Source organism: Lissotriton helveticus, chromosome 2_1 (assembly GCF_964261635.1).
Source record: "Lissotriton helveticus chromosome 2_1, aLisHel1.1, whole genome shotgun sequence".
In the NCBI taxonomy this organism is placed as follows: Eukaryota; Metazoa; Chordata; class Amphibia; order Caudata; family Salamandridae; genus Lissotriton; species Lissotriton helveticus.
The window spans coordinates 1,907,752,672-1,907,773,612 of NC_136059.1; the positions used below are offsets into that span (position 1 = coordinate 1,907,752,672).

General features: G+C 46.8%; 1 protein-coding gene across 15 annotated transcripts in view; it reads right to left on the minus strand.

Moving 5' to 3' along the window:
- Positions 1-20,941, minus strand: part of BLTP1 (bridge-like lipid transfer protein family member 1) — a 2,102,388-nt gene that overhangs the window by 1,050,003 nt on the left and 1,031,444 nt on the right. For 10 of the 15 annotated variants that reach the window (XM_078676838.1, XM_078676837.1, XM_078676830.1 and 7 more), the window contains 2 exons: positions 13,364-13,414; positions 11,070-11,276 (listed from right to left, as the gene is read on the minus strand). In XM_078676838.1, coding sequence (XP_078532964.1) covers positions 11,070-11,276; positions 13,364-13,414 — 258 coding nt within the window. The remainder of the gene's footprint in view (positions 1-11,069; positions 11,277-13,363; positions 13,415-20,941) is intronic. The other 5 variants (XM_078676841.1, XM_078676840.1, XM_078676839.1 and 2 more) reach the window with 1 other exon arrangement.

The following is a 20,941-nucleotide window of genomic DNA, read 5'->3' on the forward strand; positions in this document are numbered from 1 at the left end:
GGATAAGAAATGGCGTGAAGGAGAGAACGAAAGAAGCGTGCACCAGGTGGAAAGTGAGAGAGAGAAATATAATTTAAGATGAGGGAGGCAGAAACACTGTGGGGGAAAAGAAACGAGGCCGTAAGAAGGGCTACTGAGTCAAATGCTGGAATAAAAGAGGAAACGTATCGGGCTAAGGGGTGCAAAGGAGAGACTAGCAAAGACAGAGAAGAGGGGTAGGAAGGAAGAGGCAGAAAGGGAGAGCGAGAGACCCTGACCTTTACAGGAATAGAAGCTCGGGTATAGAGGGTTCCAGTGAGGCTACCAAAGAGCAGAGGCATGCCAACAAGAATGGCATACACAGGCCAGCAGAGAGTGACTGACGAGAGCACAAGCAGTGGCCGGGGAAGTGAAGGGTGCGGGCGTCAGAGAACCTCGAGGATTACTCATCCAGAGAGGTGGGGGTAGAGACCTGCATCAGACATCCACAGATGGGGGCATGCAGAGAGTAGTGAGAGGTCAGACTTCCACGACGATAGGGCACGCAGGCCGTGGTGAAGGGTCAGGCATCCACAGGAAGAAGGAAATATAAATAGGTAGTGTGTGAGACGTCCACGTGAGGAAGACCGTGGTGAGGGGTCAGACACCCACAGGGAGAGGGCATGCACAGAGTGGTGAGGGGTCAAACACTCACGGGGAGAGGGTATGCACAGAGTGCTCAGACACCCATGGGGAGAGGGCATGCACAGAGAGGTGAGGGGTCAGACACCCTTGGGGAGAGGGCTGCACAGAGTGGTGCAGGGTCAGACGCCCAAGGGGAGAGGGCATGCACAGAGTGGTGCGGGATCAGACACCCACTGGGAGAGGGCTTGCACAGAGTGGTGAGGGGTCAGACACCCACGGGGAGAGGGCATGCACAGAGTGGTGCGGGTCAGACACCCATGGGGAGAGGGCATGCACAGAGTGGTGAGGGGTCAGACACCCACGGGGAGAGGGCATGCACAGAGTGGTGAGGGGTCAGAAACCCACGGGGAGAGGGCATGCACAGAGTGGTGAGGGGTCAGACACCCACGGGGAGAGGGCATGCACAGAGTGGTGCAGGGTCAGACACCCACGGGGAGAGAGAGCGCTGACAGTGTTGAGAGGGATCATACCCTACTGAGGCGTGCGGGCAGTGGAAAAAATAACAGGGTGAGACATAGCAGCGACCCACCAACACTGACCTCGGTGCCCACTTGGAGGGGTGTTGGTGGATACTAAAGGGTGATGGAAAGAGAAACGCACAGAGACCCTTGCGAGGCAGGTATGCCACACAGTAATCAGCTGTGAGAGAAGGGCACATGGATGAGACATGGGAGGAGAGAGTACTCAAACAGCGTAACATGGTCAGACATCCACGAGAAGAGGGAATGCAGGCAAGCGAGATGGGGAGCACGGGCCCATGGGAAGGGGCATGCAGGCAGTGGCAATGGTGGCAGAGCTACAGGCAAGAGGGGCCGGGTGTACCCATCGTGGGTAGTGGTGACATAAGAGATGGGAGAGAGGGCTCTGCGAGAAAGGTATGCAGGAAAGAGTGGAAAGTCAAAGGGCACATGGGAGTGAGGACGAGGAGGTCGACTCATTAACAAGGGTACACACATACTGAGTGGTAGTTAGGGAGGAGCCCCCAGACAAAGAGGGTAATGCAGGAGGGACTGGGTGAGGGGTCGGTTACCTTCTCCCCGGAGCCCTGCTGCTCTTGCGGCCGCACCTCACGCCCGGCCACTCTCCCCATCGAGGCTGCCTCCTCCTGGAGCCCGTGTGACAGTCATTCCCTCCTTGGGCAGCTCCGGTGCCTGCAATCCTCAGCCCCAGACTCCCGCTCCCCTGCGCTCTGCACCTCAGTGCCCGTCCATCGAGACTTCAGCCAAAATCTCCTCTGCCAGCTCCTGGCTGCGCTGCTCCTCCTGCCGTCAGACCCCTCTGCTCCACTGCTCCCAGTCCCGGCTCCGCAGCACCGGCTGCACTGAGATCTTCGGCACGAGCTCCGCTCCGGTCCGCGGCCCCTCCTCGGCCCCTCTCTTCTGACACAGTCCGGATCCCCCGAGGACCTGGGAGAGCGGCTCAGCCGTTCATACCCCACCGAGCGGTCCCAGGCAGTCCAGTCCGGGCGGGCGGGCATGGAGGCGCAGCGTCTGCAGGCAGTGAAAGCCCCAAACCCGGGTGCACGGAGCAGGAGCCCTTCTGTGGAGCAGACGGGCCTCCAGCCGCCCCCTCTGAAGAGGATGAGGAGGGGGTGGGAAGCTTGGCCAGCCAGCCAATCCCCTCTCAGCGACAGAGAGTGGTGGAGGGGAGAGGGAGCGAAACAAGAGCGAGGGAGGAGAGAGATGGCAGGATGAGAGAGATGAGTGGAGAGAGATAAGATTGGAGTGCAGGGAGGCAGGCAGACAAGTAGTTAGTGGCAGCCAATCGGCGGCGGAGAGAGAGATACTTATCTCTTTTGGAGCCGTCCTGCTCGGACGGGCTCGGGCTGACTTGCTGCTGTGGTAAAAGCTTTCTTATCTTCTTTATGGGGCGAAACAGATGGCCCCATAAAGAAGATAAGAAAGCTTTTACCACAGCAGTAAGTCAAGGAACCCAGTCTGAAAAGGACAGGGCTAAAAGAGAAAGAAGAACGTCACTAGGACCTCTTCTCCAATGGCTGGCCACCGTTTAGCATGAACGGTGACGCCAGCCAATGGAAAAGAGGAGCGGGGCTTAACCTCGCTAGTGAAAAATACTCTAAGTCATTAAATCTCGCCAGCTCGACTGCGCATGTCTGCGCAGCCATCGCAGGCCGAGACCTAAACAGCAACAAGGCACGTTGTGCGTAATAAGAATGAAATTAACATTTTAACTGTCACGATTTCCCCGACCGCTGGTAAATCACTGCCTGCTCTTTTCTATGGAACGGGTTGGGAAACTACAAATCCCATGATCCTTTGCTCGGCGCGCTGCTATGACGCTGTGCGACTAAGGGATTAATATGGCGTCTTACGGTGGACGCGCTGCCGATTATTCCTGTTTGCTGAGAGAGAGTCTTAGCGTGTGTCCTGGTTTCGTGCTGGAGGTTCTTCGGAGATCGGCGGCGGTAAGCGTTGGTCCGTTTGGTTTGGATCGAGGTTACCGAGGTGGGGCTTAGGAAGCGCCCATTACGAGCGCTGTACTTTAGCGCTAGTGGCTTGTGAGTCTTGGATTAACCTGGTGGGGCTTAGGAAGCGCCTGCATCTGAACGGTCCCCAGGATTCTTGGCACCCGTTTTCTGGATTAACCTGGTGGGGCTTAGGAAACGCCCATATCGTGAACTGCCAACCAAGTCTCAGGTTTTCCATTACGGAGTGTGGTGCTTAAGAGTGTGAATTACTTTGTTGGAACCTGGTGTTCGTGTATTAGTTATACTAATAACTTCAGGGAGCGTCTTGCTCCGGTTTGTGCAGGACACCTGGGCTTAGGTGCCGCAGAACCAATCATTGCACAGTACTGACATATTAGCGCTTACAGAGAAGGATCTGTAAAGACGCTTTGTTTGTTTTGCTTTATGCTGGGCTTATGATTTACTACCTTTTTGCTCATTTGATCAACAACCTGCTTAGGGAATGTATGCCATAACTTGGGGTTGACTCTCTCTCTGCAATACCCCAGGAACATTCGTTTCTTACATTTCCTCGGAGGAGGAACATTTGGTTATGATCTGCAGTAAATGAGAATTCTTGTCCTTCCTTTTTGTTCTGGGCAGAGTTGGGTTATCTTCATCCTACGTCTGGGTAGGTGTCCTTTCAGTTTCAATAACCAGAAGGTCCAGCTCAAAGGAAGGGAGGGAACAAGGGGGTTTTTCTAATGTTCTCTTTATTCTATCTTCTAGCAGCAGAACCAGGGGATTTAGAAGCCACCCTTTAGATCGTTCCTTTGTTTATACAGACCTGTAGGAAGCAGGTGAGATAGCATGTGGTATATTGATTAGCCTGTTTTCTAGCTTAGGGTTATAGGTGCACTTATCCCTTGCTTCTGTACTTACAGGTCGCGGTTCCAGTTGCCCAGCTGTTCCCCTCCGGACCTATATTTTCCCCCCGCTTGATCTCCTTAACAGTCTGTGACATTTTACAGTCAGACTTGGGATGATCTAGAGGTGGGCCCCCTTATTGCATCAATCCAATCCTGAGGAGCAACCACGACAGACCTGACATTAACATTGTTAAAATGTCAACTAAAGCATAACACCCTAAAATCTACTTCTATGCGCTACACTGAGGGAGCATGGAAAGTAGAGTAATCACAGTCTAGAGTTTCTCAGGGAAAAGAGCTGCACTGCATACCTTGTTGAAAGCAAGAGCTGTCGTTATAGGTGGAGGCGTGAAGGCAGTGTGCACTGCAAAAGGCAAACTGGCTGTTGTAGTCGCCTTTCTCCCGGTGCTTTGCTTTATCAGCTACAAACCAACACGAGCACCAATATTGCCAACCTATTTCTACTATGATCCTTACTTATCACTCGAATTACTGAAACAAAACAGTAACTCTTGGGGAATTCTTTTTCCAGAATAAATCAAATGAGTTTTATTAATTTTGCATTGAGATAACCAATTAAATGGTCACAAGTTTTTCTGTTTTTTATGCAACACAATACTTATTTTTCAAATCCACATCACATATAAATAGACATAATCATCCAACATAACAGCTTTCACTCAAAACACTCATACATAACAGCACATCAATATATACAACATCTATTTTCTAGAACTTTACAACATTATTTACAATTTCCTGGTCAAAGTAAAAAGTAGCACTGGAAAAATACAAATACAGAGGTTTGTATGATTTGAATTCAATCCGATATTCCTAATGCTTGATGAGGGGGTCTACGCGTTTCGATAACCCCTTAATATGGGGAAATCTCATCAGGACCATGTGCCTGTAAGTGAAGGACAAAAATGAATCAGCCTGAGGGGGGAGGAACCCGGGGTCTGCCACAACAGTAAGGGTGGGGAAGACAATCCTACCTCTTAGGTGCTCGGATTTCCTTTCTAGAAGATGTAACTGAAAACGAAAAACAAAACGTCTTTTTAGGCTCTAATTCCGATAAGGGTTAAACACTGTGTGGTTCTCCGACTCATACGTGTATACTTACATATCTAAGCTACCGAAGTTGACTGCGGATTCTGGAAGTGGAAATCTGTAAGAATTAGGTAAAATAGGGTTTGAGCGCGGAAATGCGGGTGTCTGCATTAAATTCAGGACAGAGGGTGGGCCGACTTACTTGTTCGGCGTGGGCGTCTGCCGGAGGTTAAGTCCGGACTCTTGGCGGCGGTTGTATCCGCTGCTGTTTGGCTGAAATACAAACGGAGACCTTGGTCAGATCTCGGTGAGCGCCTTGTGTGCCTTCTGGGTCTAAGCTGTGGTCGCGCTGGTATTTTACCTTTGGATTCCGGTAAAGCTGACTCAATCAGGGTTTCTGCGCTGTCTCGCCTCTGTCAGTCAATGCGGGGACCAGCGCCGGCTGCACAATGTTGGAGTCCTCGCGTCTTTGTGTTTTACCCACTTCCTGGTTCCAGGGATTCTGGGAATTGTGGTATCCAATGTCGGTCGTCATGACGACGATTAGTGTAGAGGGAAACGAGTCAGATCGGACCTAGTGTAACCGACCTCAAATGGCTCTGGTGGAGGAGGCGGTTCTGCATTCAGCAATATAAGTGTTTCGAATATGGTTTTGGTGTTTACAAACGGTATATTTCAGAAAGTTCATTTAACCCGTTTGTCGCCGTATCAAACTTTACAATTAGCATGGCCTCGTGGCGTGACAGCTTCTCCTCAATATCTCCACCTCTGGAGTCTTTCTCGATTTTAGAGATCACTGTCCACTTAAGTTCTTCTAGTGTGTGTTCATGGTTTTTCCAGTGATTGACTAGTGGGGCAGTCGTCACATTCTTCTTTATTCGTGACTTGTGTTGGGTAATGCGACATCTCACCTCCTGGCTCGTTTTTCCAATATATAGTTTTTCACAAGGGCATCTTATGCCGTATATTACATACCTCGATTTACAATTGGTGAATTTGTCATGTCTCCAGAATTTAGTAGCTATTTTCTTTTTCATACCTGCTCGAACCAAATGGTTTGCAACGCTTTGGTCTTTTTTGAAGGCAAAAAGCGGTTTCTCCTTTAACGTTTCATCGATGTTTTCCACCAAGTGCCAGTTTTGTAGAATCGTTTTTTTGAGCTGGTTGGAGTTTGGGCAAAACGTTGATACGCATACTATCCTGTTGAGAGTTGGTTTTTCTTTTTTTACTAGTAACGTTTCTCGGGGAATCCACCATACCCTTTTCATTGTTCTTCTTAACAATTTCTTGGGGTACCCTCTTTCGGCTAGGTTATCCGTCAGGTTGGAGGCGTGGAACATGTATTCGTCCTTGAAATGACAATTTCTTTTGATCCGGAGGTACTGTCCGAACGGGAGGTTTTCTTTTAAATTGCGTGGGTGGTTACTCTTGAAATGTAGCGCCCTGTTTCTGTCTGTCTGTTTTTTAAAAAAGTGTAGTCACCAAGCCACTATCTGTGGGATAAACCTCGACATCGAGGAATGCCATTTTTACTTTCGAGAAGCTCATGCTGAATTTTATTTCTTCCGTTCTTGAGTTAAGCCACTCATGGAATTTTTGTAGCTCTTCTTCATTCCCTCTCCAGGTGATGAAGACGTCATCAATATAACGGCTCCAGCTCGTTATATGATGGGCAAATGGATTATCCTGGTATACGAATTTCTCCTCATATAGTGCCATATAAAGTACGGCTAGTTCTGGAGCGAAGGGGCAACCCATAGCTACTCCGCTTACCTGGTAGAAGTATTCTCCATTGAAGTTAAAATAGTTCTTTTTGAGAGCTATAGATGCTAATTGTATTATGAAATCAGTTGGGACTCTAGTTGGTCTAGGTCTTTGATCCAAAAAGAATTGGATTGCGTCCAGACCGTCACTCTGGGGGATCTGGGTATACAATGAACAAACGTCCATTGTGACCATCAAATCTTGGTTTTGTTCAAAAGAGATGGTAGGGAGTCTGTTGATAAAGTCAGATGTATCACGGAGAAAAGATTTTACTTCGGACATACAAGGTTTGAGGAAAAAATCCACAAATTTAGTAATAGGTTCAAAAAGCGACTCACACCCGGAGACAATTGGTCTTCCGGGTGGGGCATTTATGTCCTTATGGATTTTAGGTAGGACGTAAAATAAAGGTGTTCGGGGACACGTGCATCTCAGGTATTCGAACTCTTTCTTGCCGATAATCCCATCTATTAGGCCCTTCTCCAACATGGGGTTCAGCTGTTGTTGTAATTCAATAGTGGGATCTTTCTGTATTTTTCTGTAGCATCTTGGATTATTGAGTTGGCTCATGACCTCTGTTATATATTTTTCGGTGTCCCATACCACGATTGATCCTCCTTTATCCGCCTGTTTTATTATAACTGACGTGTCTTTTTTTAGATCTTCCAACGCACTTTTTTCTGCTTGTGAGATATTAAATTTGGTCCAACTGCGTTTGCCTTCCATTTTAGTTATAGCTGATAGGATTGTTTTTTCAAAAGTCAAAACTTCCTTTGCAATTTTGTTTCCTGGTGGGCAAAATGATGACTTTTTTCTCAGTCCTGTGACTTCTGCTGTTGGATTAAACGTTGTTAATGCAAAGAATGATTTTAATTTGATTTTACGGCAGAATTCCAGTGCCTCTATTTTCATTTTCACAAAATTAGTGTGTCGCGTTGGGACAAAAGAGAGCCCTTTTTCCAAAATACTAGTTTCTGCTGGGGTCAAGATTTTATTAGACAAATTGAAGATCGGAGACACTACCAGTTTTTGTAGTTCTGCCTCCGAGTCGACATTTCCCATGGTTGGTTGTAACGTGGGCGTGCTCGGTTTTGTGGCTGGCCTCTTCCTAAAAAAGGCGCCGATGATGGACCTGATTGTTGTGCTCCTCTTTTATTAGCTCCTCTCCTCTGGTTGTCGCTGTCACTCTTGCTGCTGCTTGAAGCAGATGAGGTGTCTGAGAACGAGATGAATTTATTTGTTGATCTTCCTTGGTATTCTCCTAAATATTTCCTTGAGTCCGGTCTGGAATAGAAATCAGTTTGCAAATATGGATATGTCTTTTCCAGATTAAAATTCTTTTTGTCCTTTTGAAATTGATTTTCTTTCTGATTTATTGTATAATCCTTAAACTCTAAGATGTCTTTTGCAACTTTTTCAAGTAGTGTTTTTGCGTCCGTAATAAGCTGATTTTGCTCAATCTCTGTTTCCAAGGTTTTTATCTCCTCTAGTTGTTGAAGCGAAAGTCTTTGGGCTGTCTCCACCGTTAAGACCATGAGGTCTCGGCTACACTTGGTCTCAATAAAACTGTAACCCTTTTTATATATCGGGTCGTCTGTAAATATCACCGGGATATTTTTTATCTGCAAACCTCCTGGTATTGTGCCAGCTCTCAAGTGCTGGAGGAGAAAATGTCCATGCAGATCTGTACGAATTTGTTTCTTCTTTAGCCTCAAGAGTTTATCCGTTTCGTTTTGGTTCCTTGCGGATGTGCTCAGGGAAACTGAAGTGAACAGGAGGGGCTTCTCCAATAGATTCTTTATATGTTCCTCGCTATAGGCAAAGGTTTGTTCTACAGACATACTGTGCACCAATCACTCACAACTGTGAATATACACTACAATACAATACCACACTAAGTCAAAAAACAAGAACTTACTTCAAAGCATCAAAATTCAGTAGCACCTACTAGGGCCTGAAACAACCTCGCAGAAAGCCTTCTGCTAAAGTACCAATACCAAGACAGGGTCTGGGCTCAATGGCAATAAGGACAAGCCTCAAATATATAACTACAAACCAACACGAGCACCAATATTGCCAACCTATTTCTACTATGATCCTTACTTATCACTCGAATTACTGAAACAAAACAGTAACTCTTGGGGAATTCTTTTTCCAGAATAAATCAAATGAGTTTTATTAATTTTGCATTGAGATAACCAATTAAATGGTCACAAGTTTTTCTGTTTTTTATGCAACACAATACTTATTTTTCAAATCCACATCACATATAAATAGACATAATCATCCAACATAACAGCTTTCACTCAAAACACTCATACATAACAGCACATCAATATATACAACATCTATTTTCTAGAACTTTACAACATTATTTACAATTTCCTGGTCAAAGTAAAAAGTAGCACTGGAAAAATACAAATACAGAGGTTTGTATGATTTGAATTCAATCCGATATTCCTAATGCTTGATGAGGGGGTCTACGCGTTTCGATAACCCCTTAATATGGGGAAATCTCATCAGGACCATGTGCCTGTAAGTGAAGGACAAAAATGAATCAGCCTGAGGGGGGAGGAACCCGGGGTCTGCCACAACAGTAAGGGTGGGGAAGACAATCCTACCTCTTAGGTGCTCGGATTTCCTTTCTAGAAGATGTAACTGAAAACGAAAAACAAAACGTCTTTTTAGGCTCTAATTCCGATAAGGGTTAAACACTGTGTGGTTCTCCGACTCATACGTGTATACTTACATATCTAAGCTACCGAAGTTGACTGCGGATTCTGGAAGTGGAAATCTGTAAGAATTAGGTAAAATAGGGTTTGAGCGCGGAAATGCGGGTGTCTGCATTTAATTCAGGACAGAGGGTGGGCCGACTTACTTGTTCGGCGTGGGCGTCTGCCGGAGGTTAAGTCCGGACTCTTGGCGGCGGTTGTATCCGCTGCTGTTTGGCTGAAATACAAACGGAGACCTTGGTCAGATCTCGGTGAGCGCCTTGTGTGCCTTCTGGGTCTAAGCTGTGGTCGCGCTGGTATTTTACCTTTGGATTCCGGTAAAGCTGACTCAATCAGGGTTTCTGCGCTGTCTCGCCTCTGTCAGTCAATGCGGGGACCAGCGCCGGCTGCACAATGTTGGAGTCCTCGCGTCTTTGTGTTTTACCCACTTCCTGGTTCCAGGGATTCTGGGAATTGTGGTATCCAATGTCGGTCGTCATGACGACGATTAGTGTAGAGGGAAACGAGTCAGATCGGCAGCAGGCAAGATGTGGCATCTTCTAAATGCTCTGGCAGTTAGTGAGACTGTCTCTGACAGAATCTTGAGCGATAATCTGAGCGAAGGAACTCTCCTGACAAGTGGTCAAGTGACATCCCTTATATACTAAATCTTATCAGAGACTGAAATTTAGGACTCTCTGACATAAATTATGTGCATCAAGATGTGCATCCCAGATGTTTCCTTATGAATATATAAGGTGGAAGGACGTCAATTCGGTAAACAATATTTTGGCTATATGTCTGTACTTGCTCTTATTTAACCCTGACATGGAGATAAGTAGACCTTTGTCCCAGACTGATGGTGCATCCGGTGGTGTAAATATATGTAATTAGCAGAATGACTTGACACTTTCACAGTTCTTGGAAAGATAGGGTGCGATGAAATCTTAGTCAATGGCAGAAATGACAGTGATTCTGCATAAACTAAGGAAAATGGTGACTCCCATTACCTAGAATTGAGAAGATGGCGACTTTCATTACCTAAGATGGATTTAGGGCCTACTTAAGAATGGAGTCAGAACTTGAAACTTCAGGTTACTGCATCAGTACAGAGTCACAGTGGAGCCATAAGGTGCCACCTGCCAACCCACAGGAGCACTGCTGAATAGTTCTTCGGATCCAGTCTGGCACCTGGGTATATTTTAAAGGAGAGGAATCTGAGGTCAGTATTATCCATAAGTTTTAAATAAAATAATTGGAGTCCTTGCATATATTGAGTTTACCTGGTTACAACAATGTCTTGAGAACTGAACTCTGTAGAAGTCCTTTAATCCATATCACTAGCTACATGTCTTAACCCAAAATAAACGCTTGGTATAATACCACCACTTGGGGATAGGAGATCGGTACACAAAATATATCACATGGTAAGGCACAATTTCATTCTGAACTGAGGTCATGTAGAATCTATCATCAGACTCCCCATCAATTATAGATTTATAAGAATCCATCTTTATATATGAAAGAGTCAAACAGGTTACTTACGCTGTGGTTGGCTGTCTGATGAGGTCGGAGATCTGTTTAGAAAGCTGATGAGAACTCCTCACCATCATGCTGTGCAGAGTGGCTGGGTGTTGAGGGATATTGATACTAATTGCTCCCACTTTTAACACTGCAGCATTATTTGTTTTCAATCCTCTCTGAGCACTGTAGAGAGCCTGTGATTTGGCAATGCTGCATTTTACAACCGTTCTGAAAATAAATGAACCAATAGTCAACATCTCTCCTCACTATATCTTCAAGAGACCTCAAAGATTTACAAAATATATTATAATCAATAAAATTCAAGCTGCATTAACATATATATATATATACACATATATATATATATATATATATATATACATATATACACACACATTTTAGACAGACTTTTCACTACAAGCATGTCTTCTATTACAATTTACCAAAACAATACATGCTACTTTGGTAACACAAGCAACATATTATTAAGGTGTAGGGCAAAACTAACAGTTACCAGCTATTATTCACAACACATGCATGGGTAGATGGGAGCTGCAACTGTTCATTTAAAAAGCATGGTTTTCTGGCATGCATATCATTTGTGTCTCACATGTATATATATTCTAGAGTTTATACTTATTATTTATCTGCCTATACCTGAAACTTAGCAATATTTATTTGTTCTGTCAAGACATATTGCATATCTGGACTGTATTTCAATGACAACATTAAGACCAAAATTACAAAGAGGTGCTTGCAGACATTGTCTTATCTAATATCACAGGAAGAATAAAAAGGACAGTACAGATTGAACAGAATGAAAAATGAAAGCCCCTAGTAAAAGGATTAGGGGTAGTGCTAAGGACCTCTTATCTACAGTGTAAGTTGGTTCAGTAGAGAATGCATACATTTCACTAACAACTTTAGCACAAGGGACATTTAAAATAAAATGGATTTTGAGAATGAGCTTAAGTGGGGATTTTGAAACCATCAAAAACCGATAGAAAAAAAACTGTTCCATGTTCCTTGGAACAATATAAATTCATGTGGTGCTAGATTATAGTCCTCTGGACCAAAGGGCACTGCTCAAGTTAAAATAAAACGATAAGCGGAGACGGTTTAGTACTCAACATGCAATATATTAGAAAATATGAAGATGCCTTCAGAAACAACTGTCTTAATGAGAATAGGAGGGTGTATCTGGCGTTCACATATTTTCTAAACGATTTCACATAACAGTGATTTTTGTACATATTTTTAAGATAGTTTATTAGATGTAGCAAAGAGAAATCTTGAGAACGGCCCGAAAAAAATTGAAAACAATCCATATTTACAGTACCTGGGGTTTCCAGAGATGCACAAAATGTGATTAAATCCTCACAGAATAAAGAAACCACTTGATTTATCACAAGTAATCTCTTACATACATTTATAGAACCTAAAGTAAGTTGATCCCCACATTAGAAAGAGTTTATAGTCATTGTAGGCAATGTTATCATGCAAAAAAATATTTCACTACTTCAGTGACAGAATCCCCTGATTCAAATGGCAGAATAATTTCAGCCAACTTAGAGACATTAGGCCCGACTCACAAAGATTTTGCTATGACCTACTCTTATTACATTTCTGGCTTATTCGTGTATATCAGGAGTAAGACGGGAGTACTAGAAGTGTAAGTCACAGTGAATATCCATGTGAATTGTGCCCATGATATTGAATACACATATTAACTGCATAAATAACCTGTCGACCGGAGGCCAACTGAGACTTAGAAAGTGCACTAGGAATCCAAGAGAAGACAGGCTCAATGAGAACTACGCTACTTAAAATGCAGGACAATAGGAAATGTTTTTACCTAAATGGTTAGTATGGTTAAGCATGAGAACCTATCTCTGTTGCAAATATAACCAACTTTCAGCTATCCATGCACTAACTCCTGAATGTAAAATATATTTGACATTTCAAACATGAATATCAATTTGGGCTTAATCTAGGAAAAATAATTGTCCCATTTAATGTCCAAACTAAAATATTCATGGGAAATGTAATCCATTTAAGAAGTAAACGTAAAAGTTTTGATGAGCATAACGGTGTTAACATACAAAACAGCATTCGAGTTTTGTGAAATTATATGCCGTAATGTAAATGTTAATTACACTCATACTTGATTTTTCCTTATTAGTTGGAAATTTGAGGAATGTATTGTCATGTGAGCTATGCAGTAGAGTACAATAAACACTAACAAAAGGGTTGACGTGTCACTATCCAATACAATGTTATAATCAGCAAGCCCATTAAACATTAACATAACATACAGAAACTCTTGTTTGGCTGTGCTCGTAGGAGATGTAGGAATATCCTCCAGTCTATAGGTGAAGATTGAAGAGAAAGGAAGAAAGGAAAAAGAAAGCAAATTAAGAGCTGAGTTAGTTAAACATTGTAATGTACAACATATTGGATGTCCATTAATTAAACCGCATTATTGATTATTCTGGAAACTTTGCTTCTGAAACTTTCCAAAGTCTAACTTAATTACTTATTGGAGAGCTCATCATTTGTTTCCACATACAACATTCCATATAGAAATACAGACAACCCAAAGCCTACAACTTGTAAAATGACTCTATGGCCAACAGTGCAAAAAGATTTCGGGCCCGATTCACAAAATTAACTTAAGACAAAATCCTAAACTTACTACCTTTGGTATTCACAGAATGCACTTACTACTTTTGGTACTTACAGAATGCACTTACTACTTTTGGTATTCACAGAATGGATTTACGACTACTAACTTTACGTCCGCACTCGGGCCGGAGCGTCCGGCCCGGAGGCGGGGATTCCGGCTGGTGGTGATTTAGCCAAGGTCGAAGTCTCCACCTCTGGGCCGGAAGTCCCACCTCTGGGCCGGAAGCTCCGCCTCAGGGCCAGAAGCTCCAGCCCGAGTGCGGACGTAAATTTAGTAGTCGTTAATCCATTCTGTGAATACCAAAAGTAGTAAGTGCATTCTGTGAATACCAAAAGTAGTAAGTGCATTCTGTGAATACCAAAAGTGAATGAATGAATGAATGAATATAAATTGTAAGTTTAGGATTTTGTCTTAAGTTAATTCTGTGAATCGGGCCCTTTGTGTTTACATTTGAAAGTGTCCACAGGCAAATATGAGTGAATGGAACTACTAATAGCATATAAACACACATGCTTGGTATTATAACCAGAAATACACAGGTTAAAATACAGACCACTTAGTGGTGATTGGATATGAACAAGGATGGTGCATTTAAGATCCTGCGCCAGTCACTGTATTGTGTAATTTACATGCTCAGAGTATATGCTTGCATTTTAAAAAGCAGCAAAGAGTTACAAAATGTACACATACTATTTTCTTTTTTAAAAGGTCTCAAAGTAACCTTACCACTCTAAGGCATATACCTCTAGTTTTAAAAAAGTAACACTTTTCATGGGACTTGGAAAAGATCCCACAATCTATACTCAGGAAGCTATAGCAACTGAAGATTTTCATGCCCATGCCAAATACAAAAATCAATATGTTTACATTTAGGTTCAAGGTGAAAATGTACCTTCATTTTTCATCGAGGTGGCTAAACCATTACCCCACATGGCATCTGTGGTTCTTGCAATGTTGCCAACATGCAATTTGCACAGTTAAGCTGCTTTTTAAAGTACTAAATGTAGGTGCATTAATTTGAAATTAAAAACAACTGAAAGGTTTGCGGCTTCCTACACAACTGCACATTTGTTCACTGTTTTCCTTATTGCTGCTCCAGGCCCCTTTCCTTGGTGTACCCCAATTCCTACATTAGCCCTAAATATATATATTTTGAGAATTTACTTTTGGTGCATCTCTTCTGCAGATGGATGTTTAATGTACTGGTGTGAAAATCTGGGATCTATACTCAAGATTTTTATTTTTTAAGTTGTACTCAGCTACAAGGCAGGGTTTGTGAATCAAGATCTTTGACATTCTGTTGTTTTACCATCATTAAATAGAAGGTTAATACAACAAAGTTAGCTGGAACCTACTACATGCAGCATTGAAACACTGGATAAGATCCCACAGTTTCAACAATTTCTTCTCTTTTGTGTTCAGGTAACGCATAAAAAAAAAGAATTACATATGTCATTTATGTTACTCTGTTTCAGTGTATGGGAGAGCTAAAAGCTAATGCAAGACCATTTGCCAAGGTCTGTTAAATTGTATGTGCTAAAAATTGTACAGTATGCAAAAACACCAGCTCCGGCATTAGGAAATAACATTACATTTAAAGGATAATTGTATATGTAAGGATAAGAAAAACTAATTGGATTTTTTTTTAATTGTAGGAAGGTGGCTACCTGACTATGGTTACCCCAGATTTTTTGCCTGTGTTTAGCTGGTTTTTTGACTTAGTTGACCTGGTTCCCTGCTAATCAGGGCCCCAGGCCATCTGCTCTCTCTGTAAAATGGATTCCATGTACCCTAGGTACATACCACAATTGGAAATGGACTTCTTGTCAGCCCCTGTATAATGCACTATAGGTGCCCAGGGCATAGGGGCCACCAAGGCCTACCAGGGGCTGCAGCATATCTTTTGCCACCCCTGGCTGGTTCTTAAATTGACACAACTGGCTGATCACTCAGCTGGGGTAAGGTGGTGTAATCACCCCTTACTTAGATATAGTATACCTATATCTAAACCTATATCTGGACACATATAAACCTGTGAGCCACTCCTATGGAAGGCCTCATCAATCCTGGAGGTAGAGTGCGTGGTTTAATGTGAGATGGAGCTCTAGCATGAGCTGAGCCTGTCTGCAGCTGTCGGGAACAACTCCCTAAGCTGTTTCAGGATAAGGCCATACCATATACTCTTAAGTGCCTTATAATCCTCGCGGTTATATAGCAACTTTGGTTTGGCTTTATCAAAACATGTCGTGTAAGGTGTCATACGATTTGGAATACTATCCCCTCGCCAGTTCTGGCGACGGGGATAGCATTCCACCCCTCTAGAGGGGTAAGACATGTTACTTTACTTAAATGCGGTTAATTTCTAAAAGGACCTTAGATCCACAAAATGGATGCCTCTGCCACAGACAAGAGTCTGACCCCCTGAAGCTGACCGAAACTCAGCCAAATGGGGCCTGGACAAAGGGTTTCCTGTTGCAGGGAGGTGTTACACCCCCTCAGACAGGAGATAGTGGATTGTAGCAGGGAGGTTTGAAAGAAACCAGACACTGCATGGGGAGCACAAGGCTGCCCCTTGCATAATCCGGCCAAACCGGTTCTGGGGCACTCCAGCCCTCGTGCCAGGGCGGCCTGGATCAAAGGAAGGGGGTGTATCCACCCACTTCCTGGGTCCCACCCATAGGAGGGGACCTAGCAGGCAATCCAGCCCCCAAAATTAGTATAAGACTGGGAGCAGTGCCAATGCACAGCAGATCATCCTGAAATCACCTTTAAACTAAGAAGACGACTGGACTTCGACATTCTGATGAACAGAAGACTGAAGAGCATCTCCCTTGTGGCCTAGGAGGGGCCACCCTGTGAACACAGGCACTACCCAGCACCTCGACGTCTGCTTTGCCGCCGCCTCCCGCCGGAGCCCGAGTGCAGAGCCCGACAAGACCCAGCTTCCCAGACTTGTCCCAGCCCGATCCACAGTCCCTGCAAAGAAGGGACCCGTGGAGGCACCGAGAGACGTGGGAGCGGACATCTTGAAAGACCCCCGAGACACTGACTGCGCAGCACCCGAGGCACCCTCGACTCTGTGCTTTGGGGTTTGAGAAGCCCCACAATCGAGCAGCATTTGCACCAAAGATCAGCCCTCCAGCATCTCCACGATCTGCGTGGGGCCCTTTTGCTTTGTGCCACTCGACTCGCCATCCCGGCCGCTTGTCACGTGGTCAGCGGCCATCTTGGCGACGAAACGAACAAGTTACTTACCTTCGGTAACGATATATCTGTAAGAAACAGTAGTTAGTATTAGATTCCTTACCTTAGAATATCCCCAGGCGTCAGTCTGGATCCGGAAACTTTTGCGTAGCAGTACCCCTGCGCGTCGGTAGGCGTCGTCTGCAGGCGTCCCCTGCGGCTCCGCGTCGTCGGCGTCGTGCGCCGTGATGACGTCGCTGGAGTATATAGACGCCGCCTCCGCGCGCTGACGTCAGTTCTTTGCACACAGCTTTTCCGCGCCAGAACACGCAGAGCCATGTGAGAACTAACACTGGTGCCATTTGAAACTAGGGCCCTGAAAGGGATGTCCTTAACCCTAGGTATCAGTTCGCAGAACGGGGAGGATGGGTGGGGCGGTAAGGAATCTAATACTAACTACTGTTTCTTACAGATATATCGTTACCGAAGGTAAGTAACTTGTTCATCTGAAAGAAACAGGTTAGTATTAGATTCCTTACCTTAGAATAGATACCCCAGCAATACCAACCCCGGTGGTGGGTCTGCGAACCAATACAACCTACACCAGAAAGTCCTGGAGGACCGAACGGCCAAAGAAGCCATCCCTCCGGACTTGACTGTCCAGGCAGTAGTGCCTCGCAAAGGTGTGCAGCGAGGCCCACGTAGCCGCCTGGCAAATGTCCTGCAAAGGGACTCCCCGGCCCAGGGCAGTAGTAGCCGCCGTAGCCCGAGTGGAATGGGCCCTCAGCCCAACAGGAGGCTCCTTCCGAGCCAAAGAGTAGCATGCTTTGATGCACAGGACGACCCACCGAGAGATGGTTCGTTTCTGTACCGCCCTTCCCTTCTTCTCACCCACGTAGCCAACAAACAGTTGGTCATCCACCCGGAACTGGCGTGTGCGATCCATGTAGAATGAAAGCGCACGTTTTGGGTCCAGACGATGGAGCCGCTCTTCATCCTTTGAAGGATGCGGAGGCGGGAAGAAGGAGGGCAAGGTGATGGACTGCCCAATGTGAAAAGCAGAGACCACCTTGGGCAGGAAAGAAGGTCTAGTCCTAAGAACCACCTTGTCAGGATGAACAGACAAGAAAGGAGGTTTAACAGAAAGGGCCTGGAGCTCACTCACTCTCCTGGCAGAGGTGATGGCAACCAGGAAGGCCGTCTTTAAAGTGAGAAGACGGAGAGGACAGGAATGAAGAGGCTCAAAGGGAGCACACATCAGGAAAGTCAGAACCAGGTTCAAGTCCCACTGAGGCATCACGAACGGAGCAGGTGGATACATGTGCGTGATGCCTTTTAAGAATCGTAATACAATAGGGGACTTGAATAAAGATGGCTGATCAGGTAGCCTTAAGAAGGCGGAAAGGGCAGAAAGATAGCCCTTGATAGTGCCCAGAACAGAGCCCTGCTGGGCAAGGGAAAGAAGGAAGAGGAGAACCTCAGACAGAGGGGCAGAAAGGGGGTCCACAGCCTTTGCTGTGCACCATGCCACAAATCTGTTCCACCGGCAGGCGTATACCGACTTTGTGGAGGGACGCCTGGCTGCCAGAATAACATCACAGACTTCAGGAGGCAAGTCAAATGGCCTCAACTGTCGCCGCTCAATCTCCAAGCATGGAGGTGGAGACTGGACAGGTTCGGGTGGAGGACCGTCCCCTGCTGCTGCGACAGAAGGTCCTCCTGAAGGGGCAGGCGGATCGAGGGACCGACTGTCATGCTGAGTAGCTCGGGATACCAGTACCTTCGAGCCCAGTCCGGAGCCACAAGGATAACTTGGGCCCGGTCGCGCCTGATCTTCTTCAGCACTCTGGGCAGAAGTGGTATAGGCGGAAAGGCGTACAACAGACCGCAACTCCACTCGCGCCGAAAGGCGTCGCCGAGCGAGTGCCGTCTTGGAAACTCCAACGCGCAGAACTGATGACATTGCGCGTTCTCTTCTGTGGCGAATAGATCTAACCAAGGCTCTCCCCATTGCTGAAAGAGGCCTCTCGCCACGTCCGAGTTCAGACGCCATTCGTGATCCACCGAGCACCGACGGCTGAGTTCGTCCGCCCTGGCGTTCAGAGAACCTGCCAGGTGTTGAACCGTCAGAGTCACGCCCTGACGTTCCAGCCATTGCCAGAGACGCAGAGCCTCCTGGCAAAGGGTCCACGACCCCACACCGCCCTGTTTGTTGCAGTACCACATGGCGGTGGTGTTGTCCGTGAACACCTGCACTACACTCCCGTTGACAAAGGGGAGGAATGCCTTCAGTGCTAGGCGAATCGCCCGCAGCTCCAACATGTTGATATGGAGCCGGGACTCCGCCGGAGACCAGATGCCTCTGATCTCCGCCTCTCCCAAGTGGCCACCCCAGCCCTGGAGGGACGCGTCCGTCACAACCACGTGCTCCGGTTGGGGAAGGGAGAGGGATCTGCCTCTGACCCAATCGCGGTCCGTAAGCCACCACTGCAACTGTCTTGCAGTGCCCTCCGAGATCAGGACATGGTCGGATAGGTTGCCCTGATGCTGGGCCCACTGAAACTTCAGGTCCCACTGCAGAGCCCGCATCCGCCACCTGGCGTGATGCACCAGTAGGATGCAGGAGGCCATCAGCCCCAGAAGCCGCAGCGTCAACCTGACCGAAACCCGGGATAACGGCTGAAAGATGGGAATCAGAGCCTGAATATCCCGGACCCGCCGTTCCGGGGGGATAAACCCGAAACTGCGCCGAGTCGAGAACCGCTCCGATGAAAAGGAGCTTTTGAGAGGGACACAGGTGTGATTTCGGCACATTGATGGAAAACCCCAGCTCGTGCAGGAGGTCTGCCGTCGTCTGAAGGTGGTGGACGACTGTCTGGGGCGAGCCCGCCTTCAACAACCAGTCGTCGAGGTAGGGGAAGACTGAAACCCCTAACCGGCGCAGATGAGCTGCGACCACCGCCATCACTTTCGTGAACACCCGTGGGGCGCTGGTAAGGCCGAATGGGAGCACGATAAACTGAAAGTGCTCGTGGCCTACCGTGAACCGCAGGTAACGCCGGTGGGCCGGCAGGACGGGGATGTGAAAATACGCATCCTGCAAGTCCAACGCTACCATCCAGTCTTGTGGGTCTAGAGCAGCCAAGACCTGAGCCAAAGTCAACATCTTGAACTTCTCCTTCCGGAGGAAGCTGTTGACGTTCCGCAGGTCCAAGATAGGACGCAGGCCTCCCTTGTCCTTCTTGGGTACCAGAAAGTAGTGGGAGTAGCAACCACACCCTACTTCTGGCCCAGGAACGCGCTCGATGGCCCCCTTGGCCAAGAGGGCCGTAACTTCCTCCTGCAGAAGTGTCAAGTGGTCCCCCGACACACGGTGGTTCTGCGGTGGCATGGCTGGAGGAGTGGACTCGAAGGGGAGGGCATAGCCCCTTCGAACGAGCTGCAGCACCCACCTGTCCGATGTTATCGCGCGCCAGCGGGAGTGGTGATGGCGAACCCTGCCACCCACTGGCGTCACGTGAGCCCGAAAGCTCGGACTAGGAAGGCTTGGATGCAGCAGCGGAGGGAGGCGTGGACTGACCACGCCGCTGGCCTCTACCGCCACCACGGCGGAAACCACGGCCGCCACCGCGCTGGGGAGCGTTCTGCGGCGCGTGGCTGGCAGCACGTGTGGGACCGCCCCTCCCTTGGCCACGAAAGGGGCGAAACGAACCCGTCTGCTGGCGCTGGGTCGAAAGACCCAAGGACTTGGCCGTAACCCTGGAGTCCTTGAAGCGCTCCAGCGCGTGGTCCGCTTTGTCACCAAACAGGCGACTGCCATCAAATGGCATGTCCATGAGTGTATTTTGGACGTCTGGCGAAAAGTTGGCAGATCTCAGCCAAGCATGGCGACGAATCGCCACCGTCGTGGACATGGCCCGTCCCAGGGAGTCGGTCGTGTCCAGACCACAACGGATCGAGTACCGCGCCGCATCCCGGCCTTCAACCAAGGCCCGGGTGAGCTTGTCCCGCACTTCCTGGGGGC